This window comes from Crassostrea angulata, chromosome 1 (assembly GCF_025612915.1).
Source record: "Crassostrea angulata isolate pt1a10 chromosome 1, ASM2561291v2, whole genome shotgun sequence".
Classification (NCBI taxonomy): Eukaryota; Metazoa; Mollusca; class Bivalvia; order Ostreida; family Ostreidae; genus Magallana; species Magallana angulata.
This window is the reverse complement of record NC_069111.1, coordinates 45299677-45321048: the sequence shown is the minus strand read 5'-3', so window position 1 is coordinate 45321048 and position 21372 is coordinate 45299677. Positions and strand designations below refer to the sequence as shown.

Genomic DNA, 21372 nt, shown 5'->3' with positions numbered 1-21372 from the left:
TCATGCCAAAGATCGTTTGGTCAAGTGTTTAATTTTTTAATTAAAAAAATATTTCTGAAAATCAAAATTGTAATTCTTTAATATCTTTTTAATCTATGGATAAAATTTTAAAAATAACATATAGTCACATAAACTATTTACTAAAGAATGATATTTTACAAAGAAATTGAAATGAAAATGCGAAATTTTGGTAAATTGCTATTTATCAAATTTGAACCGATCCCGATTGAAAAAAAACTGATCCCGATCAGAATTATTTTAAAATTGAAATTTTACAAATAAACTGCAGTTTTTTTCTAAGTAATTGATATAAATTATAAAGTTAGTAAATGACGAAACCATTTTACAGCTAAACAACCTGAAATTTTTGCAAATTTCTGATTCATTCTAACTTTATGTGATTTCGTTCGGGATCAGTTTAATTACAATCGGGATCGGTTCGATTTTAAAATTTTCCATTTATACTTTAATTTCACTATTTGGTTTCAATTTCTTGTTGAAATATGATTGTACAGCAATTCTTAAATGCGAGTAACAGTTTATCCGCAGTTTTTATCCATAGATTTAAAAAATATCTACAATCCTTTTTTTTCATTTTCATAAATATTTTTTTACAAAAATATTTCAAAGTTTATCTGGCCGTTTTTGATATGTATTTATAAATAATTGTATTGTGCATTAATTGATAACAAATTTTTAGCTCTTATATATCTTGTTCGCAGCTAAAACGATGTTTCCGGTTTCTATAAAAAAATACAAAAAAATTCATATAAAATAATCAGAGGCCGATATAGGTGTCATTTTTGAATAATCATTTCTCAAATAATGCATTGGTGTGTCGAGCCACCTTAACATTTAATCTTTTTTTTGTGTTTTCGTCCGATTTATTTACAAGCGATGATGTAATACCTCATATTAACGCAAAGAGCATCTACTTAAGTTCATCAAATCCCATCTTCGGGCTTTATGGAAGATTTGGTCACGCACCAACCCGTATTTTTATCCCGTTATACATCCAAAAATGATACCTTATTTCTTATATTTTTATTTGTTGCAAATCATGGCAATAACAATTCTCCATACCTTCTCTTTTCATTTGTGATGACCTAGAAAGCCGCTTCGATTAAGATGACGTAACAAAAAATAGTACAACTATGTTGCAAACATTTGATTATCATGATAAATAAATATGACACTACTTTTGACAAGACAACATTTTTTTTATTATAATAAAGGGAAACAGAAAAGAAAAGTCACTTGTAGGCCTGCAACTGAAAAAATTAAAGTACTGAAGAACTGACGGGAGTTGATTTTGTCGATGTTTATTTATTTTAAAATCAATGATATGTTAATTTGCATGACAAGTACCTGTAGTTTCTTATTGAATTACGCACATTTTTATGATATGAATTTTTTTGATTTTTTCGACAAGAATGTCGAGAAACCTCCATATGAATCATGTTAAATAATATTCAAAGATAAAATTAATTCAATCAAACTATGTATCAGTAATAGAAATATTTCTCGGAAATTGTATGGATCCAAGCAATATTGAACTCTAGTCTCGTTCAAACAAACGCTCGGCTGACACCGTAAATCTCCGACAAGGATTTACGGAGACAGCCGACCGTCGAGTCGACCGAGACTATATTGAATTCTGGCGTAGGAATACATACGACTACAAAAATATTTAAATTTTTCGTACCATTTAAAATCTGATTATTTTCAAGGTATTTATAAATAAGTTTCCTTGAAAAACAATGCCTAAGAATACACTACATTGAATTTATCTATTATTTTCAAGAACTAAGTGTTGTCAGCGGTATCGATTTGTGCTGAGGTCCAAACACTGTTTCACTTTCGGTTTGTCTGAGAAACTGCCTAGGAGTTTTGATTAAAATTAACTCCCAAAAAACGATTGGAGCTTGGCGGAATATAGTACCACTTCTGTTGAAGTCGCATAGCGGTTAGAAATTTGAAAACAAAGCGATTAAAAGTTGAGTTAGAGTCTACTTACTAGGCATTTTCAGGAGAACTCTATCACAGAATCAGATTCAAGAACAGAATGATTTCCTCCGACATTATAGAGGAAAGCAATTTTAACTTCGAAGTTCTTTTTACGGAACAAAACGGACAGAAAAGCCCAAGAAGTTAAATTTGTCCGTGATCCGTGAATGGACTAAATACGAAAGGTCCGTGATATTGCTTTTGCAATTTTGACCGAGGCTTGTAATAAAGTCAGAGAATTAACTTCTTTGACAAATTGCGATGATAATTTTAAAGAACGCCTCGTTAGATGTCGATCCATAAACATTATTCTGTTCACAGGCCTAACGTGTTATCTAACATGAATCATTTATCCCCGACAATTAATGTTTTATTTTATAAGAAAATGAATGAATAAATACCGATACGTTTATTTTTTATGGCTAAATTATGTTTTCATTACGATATCTAATAGGTGTGTTTCAGCACAAGTCGGTTAGTTTGAGCACGTAGAAAAAGTAGTGACCAAGATTATTCATGCGCTACTTTGACCCCTAGACCCATAATGATGTTATGCAGGAATAACAACGGATTTCGCAAACAGTGTTATATAAGAAAAAAACATTTGCAAGTGTAAATATTTAAAAAATAAAACGGGATTCACCGGGATATGAAAATTCACCGGGATATGAGCTAGGTTGGTCACGTGATGAAATCTTGTAAAGCCCGAAGATTGATCACGTACAAAGAAAGTTCATCAAGGAGATCTTTTAACATTGCTGTTTATTACTTATATTTACTTTTGAGAAAACCAAATCGTTCAGAATTGTAAACATAACATTATTTAATGTAAATATTAATGCAAATAATTTTGACTCGTTAAAATGTTCAAACAGAAATGAACGTTTTTGCTTTTCTGTTGGTACTTAAAAGAAAACATATTTGCAAATGTAAATATTTATGTATAAATTTATATATACATAAATTTATGTACGCGATATGGACTTGGTCGGTCACGTGATCAAATCCTGTGAAGTTAGAAGGGATTCTCAGAAGATTTGATCACGGACCAACCAAGTTCATATTCCGGTGAACTTTTTAACATTGCTGTTTATTACATATATAAGTTTGAGAAAGGCAAACCGTTCAAAATTATTAACAAAACCGTATTTTTTGTTTACAAAAATGCAAACGTCGAACAATTATTAGCGGTTGCGGTAATCATTGTGACTTCAATAAAAAGTTCAAACAAATTTGAAGGTTTTTGCTCTCTTTTTTATTTAAACGTGGTAATCTACTTTAATGACTCAAGTCTGCTTTGAATTGCTTTTAGAAATATTGATGACAAAATATTACATTAGTTTACAGTTAAAAACGCCTCTCTAAATGTGTAAATTCATTTGTTTTTACTTATTTTTTAACGTTAAATTACAAAGTTATAAATCAATGAATAAATATATAAAATAAAATACAAAATTCATTCGAAAATTCAATTTTAAAAAGAAAAAACCCCATAAAACTCAAGAATGAGTTTCGAGTTTTCGACTTAATCACTGAAAAAATTGAACTCGTCTTACGATTTTGATAAGTTTTACAATCATTATTTATAATATCCAAATGTATATCTGACTAGTATGTTAACTACGTGTAGCAATCCACATATCTTTCAATTTCAGAAAGCTACAAGAAGAAGTAAGCATAAAGAACAACACAGATTAGTCCTTTAAGAAATTCAATTCACAAAACCAAATAATTTGTAATTTGTAAATTAATTACATACAAGTTCGTTTTAAAGCATGGCTTTTATCATATGAACTAACACTTATTCTTCTTATGATAAGAACATTTAATTACCCCAAAACCATAATTTGCGATAAAATATTATAGAAATATATCATTTTATACAACAGACACAGCATTTGAAATAGGACACATCTACATGTCATTGTAAATAGGACACTACTTGTTTGTAATGTTTGGTAGATAAGGCTACCAATCTTTTCTTTGATTCATTTGATAGCAAAAGTCATACTCTGAGTTACCAACAGAAGAACCATTGTTTTCCAAAGAGGGCATGGTACTGTATCCGTTATCTAGATCAGGCTCAGGATTTCTGCTTTGTCCCAACGTAGAGTAAGAATTATCTTCTAAGTAGCAGGCAGTGCCATATTCATTGCCTTTGTTATCTTTATTTAAATGTTTCTGTCTACTAGCATGTAGATGGTCATATTCTTCTTCTTCTTTTTCCACATAAATATCGTCTATTTTACCAATACCCTCCTGGTTATCATATTCTGGAGAAGAATTCGTGTGGGTGTCATTATGTCTTTGGTTTGTCACGGTAAGGTCATCGTAAGTGCTGTTGTCAAACATATTCGGCCGTTTGACTTGTTTTTGTTCTGAATGCAGACATTGTAACTTTCTGCAATAAATGTATGCATTTGTTATTTCTTGTTTTAAAACGTTTTGTTTAGATGCTGTCGTCTCAAACAAGCGACTTTACCACATAATCATATATTTTAAGACATTGCACTTACCGTCGTTTTATTAAACACAATACGAGACATACGAAAGATATCACAGCCACTATTCCTGCAATACTTGCACCTGCAATTGTTGTTGGGCTAGTTTCTGCTACAATAAATAGGGATTTACATGTATAACATTACATTACGTAGAACCAAGAAATTCAGTATATTTCAGTATAAACGATTTACAAGAACTATATCGTGTTATTTATCTGATCAACAGAAATAGGAGTAAATTAAGGATAAATTTGCTTATCTATCCAAATTAAGGTCAAAATAATCGACATCTTCCGCCTCCTTCTTGCTTTCTGAAATTTGATATGTATTTTGTATTACCCGATTCGGTAGACGTCGTTGAATCGATTTTATCCAGACTTGATTCTGAATTACTGCTAGAGATTTTCATGGATGTCGCATGAAAATATACAGGTTTCATAGTTGAAGTAGTTAGTTTCGTTGTTGCTGAGTAATCAAAAAGAGGCAGGGTTGGAGTTATGCTTTTCGAAGTTTTTATTTTTTGGGTACTGTAAACGTCCGTATAAACTAAAAGGAAAATTATGTTCTTTTATATTATACATAAAATTTTTATATTGTACATAAAATCTCATCCAAATTTTTATATAATACATAAAAGTTTTATGTAAAATATATATATTGTATAAAAGCAAAAGCATAATTTATTATCAAAGGCCAAAGCAGTGTTGTAACATACATCTGAGGTCAACGTGAATAACGCGTATATTAAACTAAAAGGAAAATTATGTTCTTTTATATTATACATAAAATTTTTATATTATACATAAAATCTCATCCAAATTTTTATATTATACATAAAATTTTATGCAAAATATATAAATTGTATAAAAGCAAAAGCATAATTTATTATCAAAGGCCAAAGCAGTGTTGTATCATACAACTGAGGTCAACGTGAATATCAGCTATTTTTAACTGATTTTTTACCTATTTAAAGGGGCATGGTCACGATTTCGGTCAATATTTTAAAAATCTATTTTTATTGTTTACAATGCTGATGAGTAATTCTAATTATCAACTAAATTTTTGAGAGTCAGTCGTATAATTTTAAACAAGATAGAGAGCCTAAAATTTTTTGTTATTTAAACAAGACTCATGCAATGTTTTGTTTAAATTGGTTCAATATACTGGTAAAAGTTCTTTTTCAAACTGATTTATCTATCTGCTAATTCCTTTTGAACATAAATGAACAGTTCCTAGCGTTTGTCACAATCATTTTAGATTTTCTTTGAACTTTCAAATAGTAAACAAACACACGATCTGGGCTTTGTTAACATAACAAAGAATTATGAGCTTTGTATCTCGCTTATAACTCGACTAAGTTTGGTTGACTATCAAATATGCATTAATGAAGCATTGTAAACATTAAAAACGAAAAAATAAATTTCCCTTCAATACGGTTTTCTATACGCTTACAATAAAGCAATTTGAAAATGACAAGTCCTGTTCCTTATATGCATGAATGTTGACATAACGATGTACATATATGACGTCTTATATATGACGCCTTTTGGTAATTAGCAATTAAAAACCACTGTATTAGTATAAATTTAGCAAGTAATCTGTGTTTGATTCTTTAGGCAATTTTACAGATGGTTCGTAAATACCACCAAATAAACCACAATTTGAGTGAAGACAAGTCCAATTCTGAAAAACTGTAAAATGCAAGTTTAATTTAACCCCGGTAAGAAATTCTTGCCAATAATACTTATGACATTTCATATTAATTTATCCAATTTATTTTCTGTCAGAAACCGGAATTATTGCGTGACACTCATAAAATATATATACGTCAGTTGATAATGAATAGTTTATATGAAATGATAAATAACTTGTACTTAAACGCTCTGTCTTAACTTAAGGGAGTATGGGACTGACACCAAAGTAATTAAATTTTTTTAAAAATTGGTTTAACAAATAGCATTGCATTTTTTCTAACAAAATATAACAATTTTTTGATAGGTTAATATGTTTGTTTCCATGGTAACGGTATCCAAACATACCCTTGTTGGAAATACTTCCGTTCATCAAAATACACCACTTACAACAGAAATGAAGCAATGCTACATCGTTTATAGTAATTTTATTTCATTTTTCTTATATGCTATTTATAATACATTGACAGAAGAACAATTTATTAAAAAAAAAATTCTGAAAGCCTCCTCAGTATCATACAATGTGCGACCGAATTTCCTCTGCATGGTTCAAATTTGTTACTTTTTGTGTTGACCTTCAATGCAAAATGGTCAAAAAATCTGTTTTGATATAATTGGAAGTTTTATTTTTGAACTTAAACGAAATATACAAATGTTATGCTTTCACTGGAAAAGGAGAAACTCATATGTCAATGACTTAGATAAAAAGATATTGCAATCTGAATTTACTCTGGTCTGTTTTTACAATTTCGCGCCATTTTCACTTGATCACTATTCTAGTGTAGATAAAATAATCAATACCAACTTTTTGTTCAATAAACATGGAGTCAATTAATTATATCTTTACTACAATGCTGGTACTTTATAAAATTCAACAAAAAAGTAAAAAATTATTCATTTAAATCTCAAATTTCCTCTGCTTAACTTGAAATTCCTCTGCTAAAATACAAATTTTTAAACCATTTGCACCTTATAACACTATACCAGGTAGGAACAAAATAATTCTAGTAGGTATAAACAAATAAATATTTAATTTATGATTTGCTACATGTATTATAATTATTTTTTTCAACTCTGAAACATAAAAAAAAGATTGAAATCAGCATTACATCATGTACAAAATGCACAGTACAAATGCCGACTATAATTTTAAGCTATTTTGGCAGAACAACATCCATTACTGTTACAACCATATATTATGGTATGAATTTTTTTTTAAACTAATCAAGTTTATACTGGACATTTAACTCCTCACATGTATATGTACAATGTAATAGATCAACAAACTTATACAAATAATGCACCCAAATCAAAAGCCCTTTCAACATTGTTACATGTATTTCCAATCTAGCATAACTAATGAAGCTGACAATTACCGCTCCAGAACGAACGCTATCAACAATTTTAATATATATCTAACATAAATATTGAAGCAGACAAGAGCACATCCTTGGCTTATCCTTGCAACATCTGCTTTTTATTTGGGCAAAGATGTAGTATAAACATCTTTTGAGATACTGTATGACTTTGAAAGTAAAAGTTGTGTGTTATTTTTTCACAATATAGATGGTTCCTTAAGATTTCCTTCACATGATAAGCATCCAATGTTTTACCAATATTTGTGTCAATGTTTGTCCGAAGTTTTGAAATCATTGTGCTATCTTCATCACCAACTATTGTCTTTATACAAATAGACCCATCATTCACATCCTTGACCATCTCTTCTATCATGTCACTCTCCATGGCCTTCATAGAACTTTCCGTTCCAGTTGATAATGCAATCATGTGGAGGAGGTGTTGATTTGGAATTGAGAGACAAAGTACATGTGCGACAGGATTTCGATCTTGTTGAAAAGTTTTCTATTTTTCCAGAAAATGTCCCGATCATAGATGAATGACCTGAAAGATGGGGTATAGCATCAACTTAAATACTTATACATAAAGAAATATCTAAAAACTGTTGTGACATTCGAACACAAGGATTTCTTAGGATGTACAATTTATGGTTCACAAAGACTAGGCCTCGGACAATTCAGGGTTTATTCAACTACATGTGGTTCGATTTCCATGGCATTCAAAAATTATATAATTTAGAATTTACTGATATAATAAACAAACGTTTTAAATGAATGAAAGACTTTCAATTGGCACACTCATGCTAGGAGTATTAAAAAGAATAAAATAAATGACAAAAAATATATTGCACAGTGATAATCTCTGGGACTAAAGATTCAGTCAAAATATATATGGAATAATACATTAACTTTTACCTTACTGTATGGGGGCTTTAATTTGTTGATATGAAAGAGTATACCCTTGAAATCCATGAAAATTTAAACCAATCACAGTGATACACTGTACCAAACGAAATTACCCAGTAGTTTATGTACTAGTAATTTATCAAATACCTGATAAACCGTCATGACTTCACTCTCTCTATCTATTCTGCCAACCAGCATATTTCTATGTATAGCTCTTCTTCATTAGAAGATCAATACAGTCTAAAAATGGCCTTGACCATCGGACTCTCTTAAATGCGTATCTGCTTACATCCCTAATTCCACCAAACTCCTCCACTGTCTCCAACCACAATCAGACATTTGGACAACTTCTTCATGGTCAACATCTGTAATATTAAGTTACATAATCAGGAATTTTTGCACCATGAGAGAATTTTAAATGGAACACCAGTTGGTTGCAAAGTTGATCAGTAAAACAAATATATGCATGTGTACTTGATATTATAAAGGCATAAACAGACTCTAAGGTTAACTCAGATTTAACAAACATAATAATATTTACTAAGAGAGGAATAGTTAATATAAGACAATGACTTCTGAAATCTTTACTTTTAAATTACATATTCTCCAATCAGATAAATGCAAATATTTCAACATGGAGAAGGGCATGGGGCTGTGAAAAGTAATTTTTGAGGGAGCATTATTGTGAAAGACTGAAAGTCACATAAAAGCTCCAGACACTGTACAGGTGTTTTAACGGGAAAAAAAGATACCATCTGAGGTTGACATTGTACTTGACATCTATTTCACACCTATTTGAAATTTATTTTGCTGTCAATATGTAAATTATGAGTTAATGTGTATACCATAGTGTATATCATTACAGAAAGTGTTCAATCTGTCTTTCTATTTTAAAATACATCTCCAGACGTCATGGGTTTCCAATAGTCTAACTCTTAACCCCACACATAATGGCTGTCAGTTTACAATTTCTATCAAAACTAAATCATTTTTAACCTCACTCATATATAGCATCAGAAATTACTGATACAAAATCAAAGTAATCATCATTTGCAGTCTCAACTTGTAGCTTATAGTCTGTCCCGAGTTACTGCTTCCATCACTTTTTGATTATTTTTAATAAAAATACACATACCTGTGAAAGAAATGCTGTTGAAGTCGATAAAAGGGAAAATATACAGGATATCTTGATTGACAAATTATCATTTTTCACTCATAAAAGTTCAATGGAACAAAAACAAATTTCTTACAGAGATTTATAATGGGAAATGTTTACATCTTTTCTCCATTCGGAAGTACTCCGAACACCTCGCACAATTTTTCAAAGTTATCATCCGGGCTTATTTATGGCTGATGCAATGCAAATGCAAAATCTCAGCAGACTTTTTATTTTGGGATGTGTATTGAAACCCGAAGAGGTAGAGGGGGCGTTTCAAAACATATAATCTGGACATTTTTTATAATAGTGGATGAACGTAGTTTGAACTCAAAGGTATTTATGATTATCGAAGTATCAAGCGAAAAGAAGTGGAAGCAAAAACTCGGGATAGAGTATAAATATAAATTGAATGCCAGATAATTTGACTAATGAATATGCATAGAGACGACAGGAGATTTCGTATGTGTGGTATGACATCATTTTGAACCATGCATTGAAAATCGACTACTGGAAACATCTGATTATCTGAAACATGTGACGACATGATACACATTCTGATATATGTTAGAATTAAGTTTAACTATTTAAATGAGAGACATAAAGAATTCTACTGTGTTCTGATATGTGTATTGAACCATAGTGGCATACTGTCAAAGACTTGTATAAATAATTAAAATTATTTTTTTATTATGAAATTACATCTCAGGTGCTTGGGGCTTTACAAACGAATATGTACGATGCTTACTTTGATAGGCATAGGTATCTTACATATCAATGCTTGCGCTTGTGCATTACAACGCCATAGCATTTATACAAGAAAAAATTAATGATGTCCATACCAATTTTACTTTTACTCTAGTCTCAGCAAGATTCGCCGAAACTGAAAATCTGAAAAAACGTCTATCAAAAACTTTCAGTCTCGACGAACTTAATCCTGCTGAGATTACAAATACTTTTACTCTATCAATGAATGTAAGTCAAACCTGGAGACATATCGCTTTTGCTGGCGTCGAGTCATCTTCCTCCATCTCCGATGAGAATTTTTCAGCTGTAATATCAAAATATGTGATTGATCTGCCCAATAGAGCGTCCACGTTCGCACTACACTATCCCTTTTCTGAGCTTTAGCAACCTTTATGTGGCGATTGGTCTTCTCAGCGTTCAAAATCAAATCCACGTTTCCTCCGCATTGCCGAAAACTGAACCGATATTTATGTCGTAAAAAAAGAATTTTGGGTTAAATTAACTCTTATTATCATTTATATTCACGATTTATTATTTACAAAACCTATAAAACCCTTTCCACTATAAATTTTATTGTTTAATACCTTAGAATTGAACAAACAGATTTAACGACCGCGAATTGGTTTACGTCATTCAGAGTTGCGCGGTAGATTCAAAATCGCGAGTCCCATACTTCCTTAACAAAACTGAATAAATATTGTACCATGATATGTAGCAGTATACAAAGAAAATGTATCCGCATATAAAAGTATTATCATGTCAAGTTTCATCATAAAATTATTCAATATCAGCATATAATGAAAAAGCGTAATTAAAATCATAATGTCATCCATCTCAGGCCAATAAGATATCCATTTTAACAATGTGTACATTTTTTGTTTTTACAAAAGTTGATTAAATATTTTGACATTGTCCAAGGATCGTAAAAACGATTACGTTTGCAACGTGAGATATGTATAGATTATCCAATAATTGAACACTGACACATGTGTAGTTTTATAAATAACAAGCATTCTGAGAGTATTGCATAAGCAATACACGTCCCCTACCGGTTTGTGGAAATTGTGAAAACAATGCACTAATATGCAGAATATCGAACCCGAACATTAAAGAATTGGAATATAAAAAATTAATTTTCTCGAAAGTATGTCAACCAGACGCTACAAAATTGTAAACTTGATCTGTAGTTTGACATTTTGAAGCTGTTCAGCAAATTTCATATTATTCCTTAAACGCATAAAGAAAAAAAGTGTGGAAAACTGAAGTGGGACAGACGGACGGACGGACGGACTGACGGACACAAGGGAAAGCTATAGTCCCCTCCGGTGAAAACCGGTAGGGGACTAATAAAGATGGCTGAATTTATAAATCATTTAAAAAATGTAACTTAATGTTTAAAATCTAAAAGAAAAAAGTCACTGTTGTTGCTATTAAAAGAAAATTATTTCAGACCGGTAAACTGTTTTGGATGCAAATCAGAAAGTTAACTGCTTTTAATTCATGCATTTATAATTAACACGTCAAGAAAAGTTAAAATCAATACTTTTTGGACATATAAAAAAATTTAAAAACAAGTGTAATATATTTTCCCCTTTCTTTGCCCTCGATTTTACTGCTTTTCATTTTTATGACAACTGATTTTATTCATGCATGCATGTTTTAGGTTAAAATTTATCAATTGATTAATTAAATTAAAAAGAAAAACAATGCAACGGCTGATTTTTTATTAGGCAGAGTGCAAATAAAAACCCCCCTACGAAATAGATAGTTAACTTACTGTGTTGTTTGCAAATCACTGGAAGACTTTCTGTACAATTTCTCTCTGTATAGCTGATTGTATATCTATATTTGTCGATACTATAACAGTTGTGATCACTTTTTACACTTTCTAAATAGAATGAAAGATAGCAATTGTATGCATTCTGAACATGAAGAATTGATAAAGCCTTTGACAAGTGAAATGAGTATTATAAAGATATTTGATATAAATACCTATTATGTATTTTCGTAATCCAGTCCAAAGATATGTGTTACTTTTTTGACATATATATTCCGTGTTCCCAACAATATAAAGGTTGCCCTTTTTACATCGGTTCCAGTACTCATCGAATGATGACATCTGTGTGTCCTTTGCAGTTACGTCGTTATTGTTAGCAACTTTCATCAGATTATGAAAAAGAATACATTGATAAATTTACAAACATATAATGCTTATTCTGCCTTTACAGTCACCTAGCACCAGACCTGTGGTAACGCAGAGCAATGCATTAATGTATATAAACAAATGCGAGTAATGTGTAATGCCACATATTAGGCATTACAAGTAATAATAATGTAATGCATTACTTTTAAAAATCTAGTGAAATGCTGCATAACAAGCCATTACTTTGCATTTCTATGCTTATTATGAATCTTTATAATTAAATAAACCCCTTAAAATCACACTAAGATTTTAGTAATCAAACTCGCAATCTATTAGATAAGAAATATGATAGTTATGGATGGACAACCTTAAAGGGACATTGTGGCGCACAAACTCCATGATGTAGCCAATATCAAAAACTTCACGGTTTCCACAATTATCTTTTATGTTTCATATGAAAAGATGAACTTTTGGAAAAATTACAAAAGAATATATTAAATAAAATTAAATAGAAAAATATGGAATTAAGCATTTGGCCAACAGCAAAATATTGAGTTTACATTCCGCTTCATAGGCACGCAACCGAAGCGTAAATTCTGCAGTGTGTCATGTCATATGTCATGAGCCAGCAACCTGTCATTGAAAGCTGGCCTCGCCGTCACCAACATTTTGAAATCACTCAATTTAGTCCTCAACTCAAACCCCTAAAAGAAAAATGCATGACTTTGAGGTCAAAACTCAGAACTAAGGCTGAGTTTTGACTTAAGGAAAGTTGGTAATGGTGGGGTCTGGTGTTTTTACGAACTATATAATTATTAAGACACACTCTATATGAATGTTTATATATTTCTTATCACAGACATCGAATAGCTTCAAATTCAAATTATTTTCTACGTGTGTGAATCCCATTGTATTCTAGACAGAAATCGCAATAACGTGACACAATATCAATGTCTAAAACAACTGGATTTGTTTACATGTGCAGATTTTGGATGAGATTTAATGACTTGTAAACTGATAGGTGATGACATAATGTACTTTGAAACCTGGAGTCCTGAAGCAAGTTGTAAAATTTAAAGAATGTGATACGATTTTACACACGGTGGCTGTGAGATTGAAATTATTACAATGATGGGAACATCTTTTTTTTCACATTAAAAAACCCAAATATATTATCTGTAGAAAAGAAATAGCGTATGAGCCTTCTTATTTTATAGATTTACAATACGTCAACGATTGCAATGAATTCGTTTTATAAATTTTGATATCCAAAATACTATCAGAAATGACTTATGATGCATTAAAGCATTATAGCTCTGTGGCAACGCACTTTGGAAAAATTACGAACTTTGTGAAAATATTTTTCATTTTAAAAATATTTTTCAAAGTGCGTTAATTTTGGTAACAAATAAACGTACTTTGATTTTGTTTTGAAAGCGTACAAAGCGTGTCAAATCTCCGCGAACGACAGCCCTTTGAAGAAAGATAATCCAAACTATATGATGATAGTTCCTTTAGTAACAAGCACAAATTGTTATATCATGGATGTAATGGGTCCATGCCTTGCAAACGGAAGCAACAATGACTCGTCAATTATTACCCATAATATAAATTCTAACTGTGGAAAATATATGGATTTTATGAAAGACGTCGACATTCTCGTCGTTGATCAAGGTTTTTACAATGCACTGGACTATCTGAATGATTTTGGGTTTATAACAGAGATGCCCACGTTTCATCACAAGTCTATGAAGCAGCATACTACAATGTACTTAAGAGGCCAACTTGTCAAGGTGCGTGACCAAAGTACACTGGTTCGTAGACACAGTTAATGGCCGGTTAAAAAAGTGGAAGTTTCAGGACCACGTCGTTCCAAAAAGCCACATACATTACCATACATAGGGGATTTCGTGCGAATGTTGGCTAGTCTTCTCAACAAATATAAACCGCCTATAAAAACTAATGATGACGAAGACGATAATTTTGCAAGAAACATGCGACTTGCGTGTGCATCAGTCGAAAATCCAGTCGAGAAAAGCCTTCACTCAGATATCATGGACGACCCAAAACTTAGAAAATTATTGATGCTCAGGATCTTCAGGTTGACGTCCCTGTTCTCTCCTTTGATCATCTTAGAAACCTCACATTTACCAGCTTAAACAAGCTCTTGATTTACTGATGAACATTTAACTGGGGATGACTAGCACATTAACTTATCTACAGCAGAACCAGACATTCTGCATGCACGTATCCAGTCTCGCCATGTTGCTAGCAAGCAATATAACCTTTGTATACAGTATTCCCCTACCGAAATTCATGGATGGTACTGCCAGTGTAAAGGAGGGGCTAGGACCGTGAGATGTTGTGCACACGTATGTTCCGTAATTTGGTTTTTAAGCTATGCGCCAAAAGCTGACAAATATTCATCGTCATTGCATAAAGCATCGACCATTGACAAAACTGACTAACTTAAAGTCAAATGGATGGTTAAAATAATAATTGAATACACAACTGATCTTTATGATCAATTAAAGTGTCTGATAATTTGTTTCAGTGTTAATTGTGCTATACCTTTTTGTCAAATAATCAAAATTCAAATCCGGCGATAGTATGTATTTTTTGGATATAGCTATAATAAATAACGTTGAACGTGGCATTCTGTTTACTACACAGTTGCTGTCTACAATTATTGCAAATCAAAGAATATGCATCTGTAGGTTTTCCTTTCTGTTGTAACAATAGAGATACATTTGGGCTTTTCTCTTATTTTTTCTTTAAGCTGTTTTTTGCAAACTACACTCCCGTACAATCGTGGTATCGGCATTATATACACTTTAGGGCGTAAACATATAAGCCCGCAGTTTCAATGATTTTTCACAATCATATTAGATAAAGTAGTTTTACTTGATACTAGTATTTAAAAAAAAAATAATTTAGGAACTATTTGTCAAAAAGGAAAAAAAAGTAATGAAAAAAAAATGATGAGATTCGAACACCGTCCGAGTTTAAAAGAAATATTTAAAAACCATCTGCTCTACCACTGCGCTAAGGGAAATACATGAACTTTACTTGATAAAAACTCATACATTTTAATATTGATAATATTTATACAGTGAAACATATTTTTGTTAAATGATAAAAATTACATATAATGGGTCGAGACTCAATTTTTATATTTTAAATATCGAGAATCCTTGAAAGTTTTTGCTTCAATCAAAAGTATTTCTAGGATGGAGAACACACCCATTCATAAGAAAAATTACAAATTATGAAGTTCATTAAAAAAAACCCGCCAAGTTGCTAATTTTCGAACCGCATGTTTTATATATTTACAATTATACAAACTAGCACATTTTTTTGCCATAATAGACTTAAGGTAGCTCGCGGGTTTACCTGCTTGTGAGAATACCTACCTTGAAAATTTGTCTACGTGATCCATAGGTTTCAGAGTTTTATTTCTAAAATTTATTTGCGAATAGTCTGCGCGGTAATAATGTTACCTTGTATCAAATCAATGTCATTGATAAAATCAAGCAACGCCTTTTCAATGAAATATATATTTAGTAAAATGCACATCTTAGTCGAGAAACGCATTACAAAACTATGCTCCAAACTTTTAAACGATTCAGACGAAATTAATTATACTCAACACAATAACAGAGGAGATAATTATGAATCAATTCATAAAAAATAATCAGTATGTGTTCTTGGCCAATTTTTGACAAAACAAATTTAAAGATTTAACAGATTTCTCAAAACCTTAAATTTTCATTACGACGTTAGCCCGACGTCATCATTTCCTTACGTCTGAGAACCCAAATTTGAAATGCATTTATTGACATAACTAGCTGATTAACACATTTTAGAACATAAAAATAGTGATTAGACATTATTGTGAATGTTATCAAATGCACAAATGCAATTAATGTAAGGCTGTATAAAGATACAGAAAACTGTTTTTATGAAACTCTGAGTCAATCAATGCCCCCCAAAAAAATTGCCAGGCAATACTGACATAATAAGTTTGTAATCGTACAAAATAATTAGCTCAAGCCAAAAGAATTTAAAAAATTTATCGTTTGTTAAAATTACGGAAGTTATAATTGTAAAAAAGCGAAGTTAATGCATACAGTTCAATTAATTTACTTGTCTATTTTAAAACATGAATTTAAATGGAAGAGTTCCAACGCTCACTCATACTTTATAGAACAAAATGTGACAATGTATGTGACATCTCTAAATTTTCAGCACTTGATAATTATAAACGTTAGTATAAACAGTAATAAACTGCATTTAAGCTTTTTGAAATATTTCCTTTTATGCTTCTAATTATCTCATTTGTCAATTAAAAGTGTATGAATTTACTATGACGGTCAACTCTTTGCGTCGATTCCTATTGTGACGTCAGCAAACCCGCGAGCTACGTTAAGCCATCATCATCAATCCATGTTTGGGAAATACAACGCCTTATATATATATATATATATATATATATATATATATATATATATATATATATATATATATATATATATACAGAACGAGTACGCACGCTTTCGCGCAGCGCTTCATTTGTATTGTGACGTCATATTTTTGCTTTGTTGACGCCATGGCGTGATAGTTTCAACTGCAGATATTCAGCGAAATTTGTTGAAAATAGCTCGCTTGATGCGTAAAATTGATATTATATTGTGGAATAACATAAATGTCTCGAAGTATAAGCTATATTTGGGATCGGGTAAAAAACGCGAAGAGGGTTCAGAAAGCCTAGCCATCTGTCACGTTTTCTTAACCCGCATAAATATAGCTTAATTCATATATTTCAAGACAGTAAGCATGTATTTTATATTAATGACCCTTAATATGTGATCGCATAGGATCCTATGTTAAAAATTAATAAACTTTGAGATGACCCCTTAAACAAACGGTGTGGTAAATGTCTTATTTTTTTTAATCTTAAAATAATAATTATGTCAGTATTCTAGGGCAGAATAAATTTGACCCGGCCTCGTTAACTGTGCTGCGTGTATATATATATATATATATATATATATATATATATATATATATATATATATATATATATATATATATATATATATATATATATATATATAACACACAAGTTCTGGAATTGAATTATTTTGAGAACGGGGGTTGGGGTTGGGATTAACTTTAACTATACAGGCCATTTAATTGATTAAAAGAAGGAGGTCCCCTATCCCTCATCGTTTCTTCCAAACCATATATTATTCAGCAACTTGGAGTAAACATATAAAAACCGAAAAAGAACGACGCTTTGTTGTAAACGGTGATATCGTGAAAACGAGCTGGCAAAACAATAATTTCTCCACTGATATGTAAAAGAATCTGTTGGTGTTTTAACATAAACCCTCTTTTCAAATTCTAATCAAGTAAACAACTTCATTATTAATAAAAGTTACATTGACACACATTAAATTATTAATTAAAAAAAAGCAAAAAGATTTGAGTTTTTTTCTCGCACTGATATTCCAAAGGGTCATGTTGTTTTTTAATAAACATAACTAACGTTTTTCACATCATGTGCTTTATAAGCATATGCAATAGTTTGACAATTTACACATAAAGAACAACTCGGGAGATTTGAATTGTCCAAATATGACAAACTGTATCGCTTTGTAAAATTTTTTATTTCTTTCAAAGTGCGTTGACTTGGTCCAAAAATTAACGCACTTTGAAAAAAAATTCCAAAGTGTGTAATTTTTCAAAGTGCGTTGCCACAAAGCTCTGATGAGGAATAAACATATCCCTCTATCTCATTAACGAGAATTTTTTTTTATATATTCCTCCCGATTTTTTTATTAATATGCTTAAATACTAGTCACCAGTATTAACAGGGTTTTGGTTGGTATACAAAGTTGATGTACAAACGAGTAAGTTTACCTACCACAATATCCATTTGCAGTTGCATCACACTCCATGCTAGATAACTGTATCCGTCCATCTTGCTTTCGACAAGCCAAGCAAAACCCTCGAAATGATCTTTTGGACAAATTTACTGAAAATATAATTCTGAAGTACAACATATGCTCAATATTAAAGTTGCTAGCCTTTAATGAGTACAATGTTAATAAAATCCCAAAGAGTTGAATTTTTTTTTTACCTGTGTTTATGATATTTGTCGTCATATTTGATAAGTGTAGAATTAAATGTGTATGAAAATGACCTATTGACAAATTGATTCTAACTAAAATATGTGTATCTTACCAGTTATTACTTCATATTTGCTAAAAAAAGTTTTTCCGCCACATTCGCCTTTGTTGATATCCTGCTCACACGATAAGCTGCAGTTAATACTTTCAGAGATCTTAGAAAGTTTGGTTTTATCACACAGACATGAGCAAAGATTTTCCTAAAAAAATGTATTGTTGCTAAATTTTAATATTAATGTAATATTGTTCACTTAAGTAATAAACAGCAAGTTAAAAAGGTTACCTGGATATACATGTAAACTTGGTTGGTCACCTAATCAAACCCTGAGAGGCCCGTTCAGAATGTAAGAAAAAACCGTGTTTTTACGTTTAAAATAATGCAAACGTCAAACGATGAGCGCGTGCGATTATCACTGTGACGTTACGAAAAAGTTCACACAGAATTGAACGTATTTGCTATTCTATAGTTCATATTTAGTCTTTTTTATCCTACATATATAGACGAATTTTGAAAGTGTAAAGGAAATTTAGTATTTTTCCAAAGTAGATCAATCTTCGGTAATTTCTTTTAATGCTAAAAAAGAACATTTGGCCTTTGTAAACTTCTGTATTTCGCAGGTAATGATTATAAACAGGGTTGTTGCATGTGCAATGCAGCTTTCGTGCATTGTCCTAAACAACTTAGGTTAATGTGAATCTGAATCAGATACGGATTCTTAAAACTCCCTTGTTGAACTTTTTTGCAATGGAGCTAAATCCCAATATCATACATGCACAACTTTTTGTTCCAACTTAAGACAATAAACTACTGGTATATACCTTTCTCATTTGAAGTATTGCACTCAAAATCCCATTCCAAAATATGGAATACTGTTTAAGCAATTAAAGTGCAAATGCTATAACTAATTTTTTTGTTACCTGAAGTGCAAAGTAAAATTCTTCAGTGTCTGCACATCCTCCTTCAGAATAGTTATTAGATTTACAATGGAAATAACAGTTCCCAATAGTGTTGTTGATGAGCTTATCACAATGTCCCTCGCAGAGGCCTCCTTCATAACAGCCTTTACACAGTAAAGAATTGAAGAACATACAAGACAGAAAACTCTGATCAAATTAGTTTAATTTTTAATACTATTTTAATAATATTAAGGTTTGAAGTACACTCTAAAATCACATATATTAATTAAAATGTCATACTGGTGTCATTCACAATCTTAATCTGTAAATTAGTTAATAGAGAAAAGTTCAACTAGATGTAATACGATATTTGTAACAGATTTTATTTGTGGCAAAGTCTTTGATATTCTATAAGTCTTAGATAATTTCCAAAACTTAATAACCTTTTCACTTGTTCTGAGCATTATAATAGCGTTTTCTTCACTTACCTCTGTAGGCAATCCATGGAGTATATTTCCCTTTAACTGAGGACCAGATCGAGGAATATTCAATCATTATTGATTGATGATTGTGTATGTCATGTATACGAACCAAAGAGTCGTTTTGAGATTTACAACGGTTGTTGGCTTCCTCCCATTCAGAGTTCCATTCCACCGTGTCAGATTTACTACCTTTAACAATGCATATATCAATTTTTAATTTTCACACTAGAAACAAGAATTTTTTATGACATAATAATACTTACTTTGGAACCATAAAAGTATAAAAACCGCGGTGAATGTTAGAACAATCATTTTCTAGTCCATTTTCATTTTAATAACATTATCGATTTGTTCATATAAAAATAACTTCCTCATCGAAAGACCTTATCTAAAGACCGGTGACCTGGATATTTATTTTTTTAAGTGTTCTACCTGCTATACAGGGGTATAATAGATAAATAAATAATCTTTCCACAGCTCCCTTCTTTATCATGATTTTTACCTGGCGACAATGGAAAGAGATAAGCAATTCTTTACTATCTTTACATTTTTCTTATACCATCCAACCGCTGCTATTTGATTTAATTTCACTTATTTTTAAAGAAGTTGACAAGGAAAATAAGATATGGAGCTTGATGCGATATAGATATAGACATTTATTTTCCTTGACATTATTAATCTTTAATCCATTTCAATATAACAGTCCACAAGGAAGTGATTCTATTATAACAAGTTACCTTTTCGAGAGAGTCTATACTTTCTTACATCCGTTAGCTACATAACTATGTTATTAATACTTTTTGATTATTTTTTATCAATTGCTATTGGTCGTTTTCACATAATATACTATAACCAAAAATTCAATAATTATAAATAAATACACTAAAATATCAACTATCTTAAGCTTTAATCTTTGTAGTAAGATTTTCTTTTCACATTTCATACTCAGTCCATCTATATGGCCGACCGTTTATAAACTTTTAACACGCTTAAGAAAAGCATCCTTGTGGAAGTATTCAAATAAAACATGAAACCCTGTCAATGAGAGAGAATAAAGAGTATGTTCTTGACAAGACAATTTTTAAATGACGTCATACCCTTTATTCTCTTCCTTAAAGACGACAGGGTTTCTTGACATCAATAACTCAAATCTTAACCCCCCCCCCCGATTTTTTCAATTTCTTTCTTTGTTGAACTATTTACCCTTCCTATGACCCGGGGACCACTGTATGAACAATTTAGAATCTACACTATATAAAAAAGCTCACATAATTATATCAAATATATATA

General features: G+C 31.1%; 1 protein-coding gene across 1 annotated transcript; it reads right to left on the bottom strand.

Annotated features, from left to right (window-relative positions):
* Positions 1-3826: 3826 nt before the first annotated feature.
* Positions 3827-20575, bottom strand: LOC128192713 (uncharacterized). The gene is made up of 10 exons (XM_052865620.1): positions 20515-20575; positions 20089-20271; positions 19622-19764; positions 18759-18903; positions 18439-18549; positions 12359-12523; positions 12144-12254; positions 4851-5057; positions 4524-4620; positions 3827-4408 (listed from the first exon to the last, which is right to left on the bottom strand). The coding sequence occupies exons 1-10, from the start codon at positions 20573-20575 to the stop codon at positions 3976-3978; spliced, it is 1656 nt and encodes a 551-aa protein (XP_052721580.1). The 3' UTR covers positions 3827-3975.
* Positions 20576-21372: the final 797 nt, after the last annotated feature.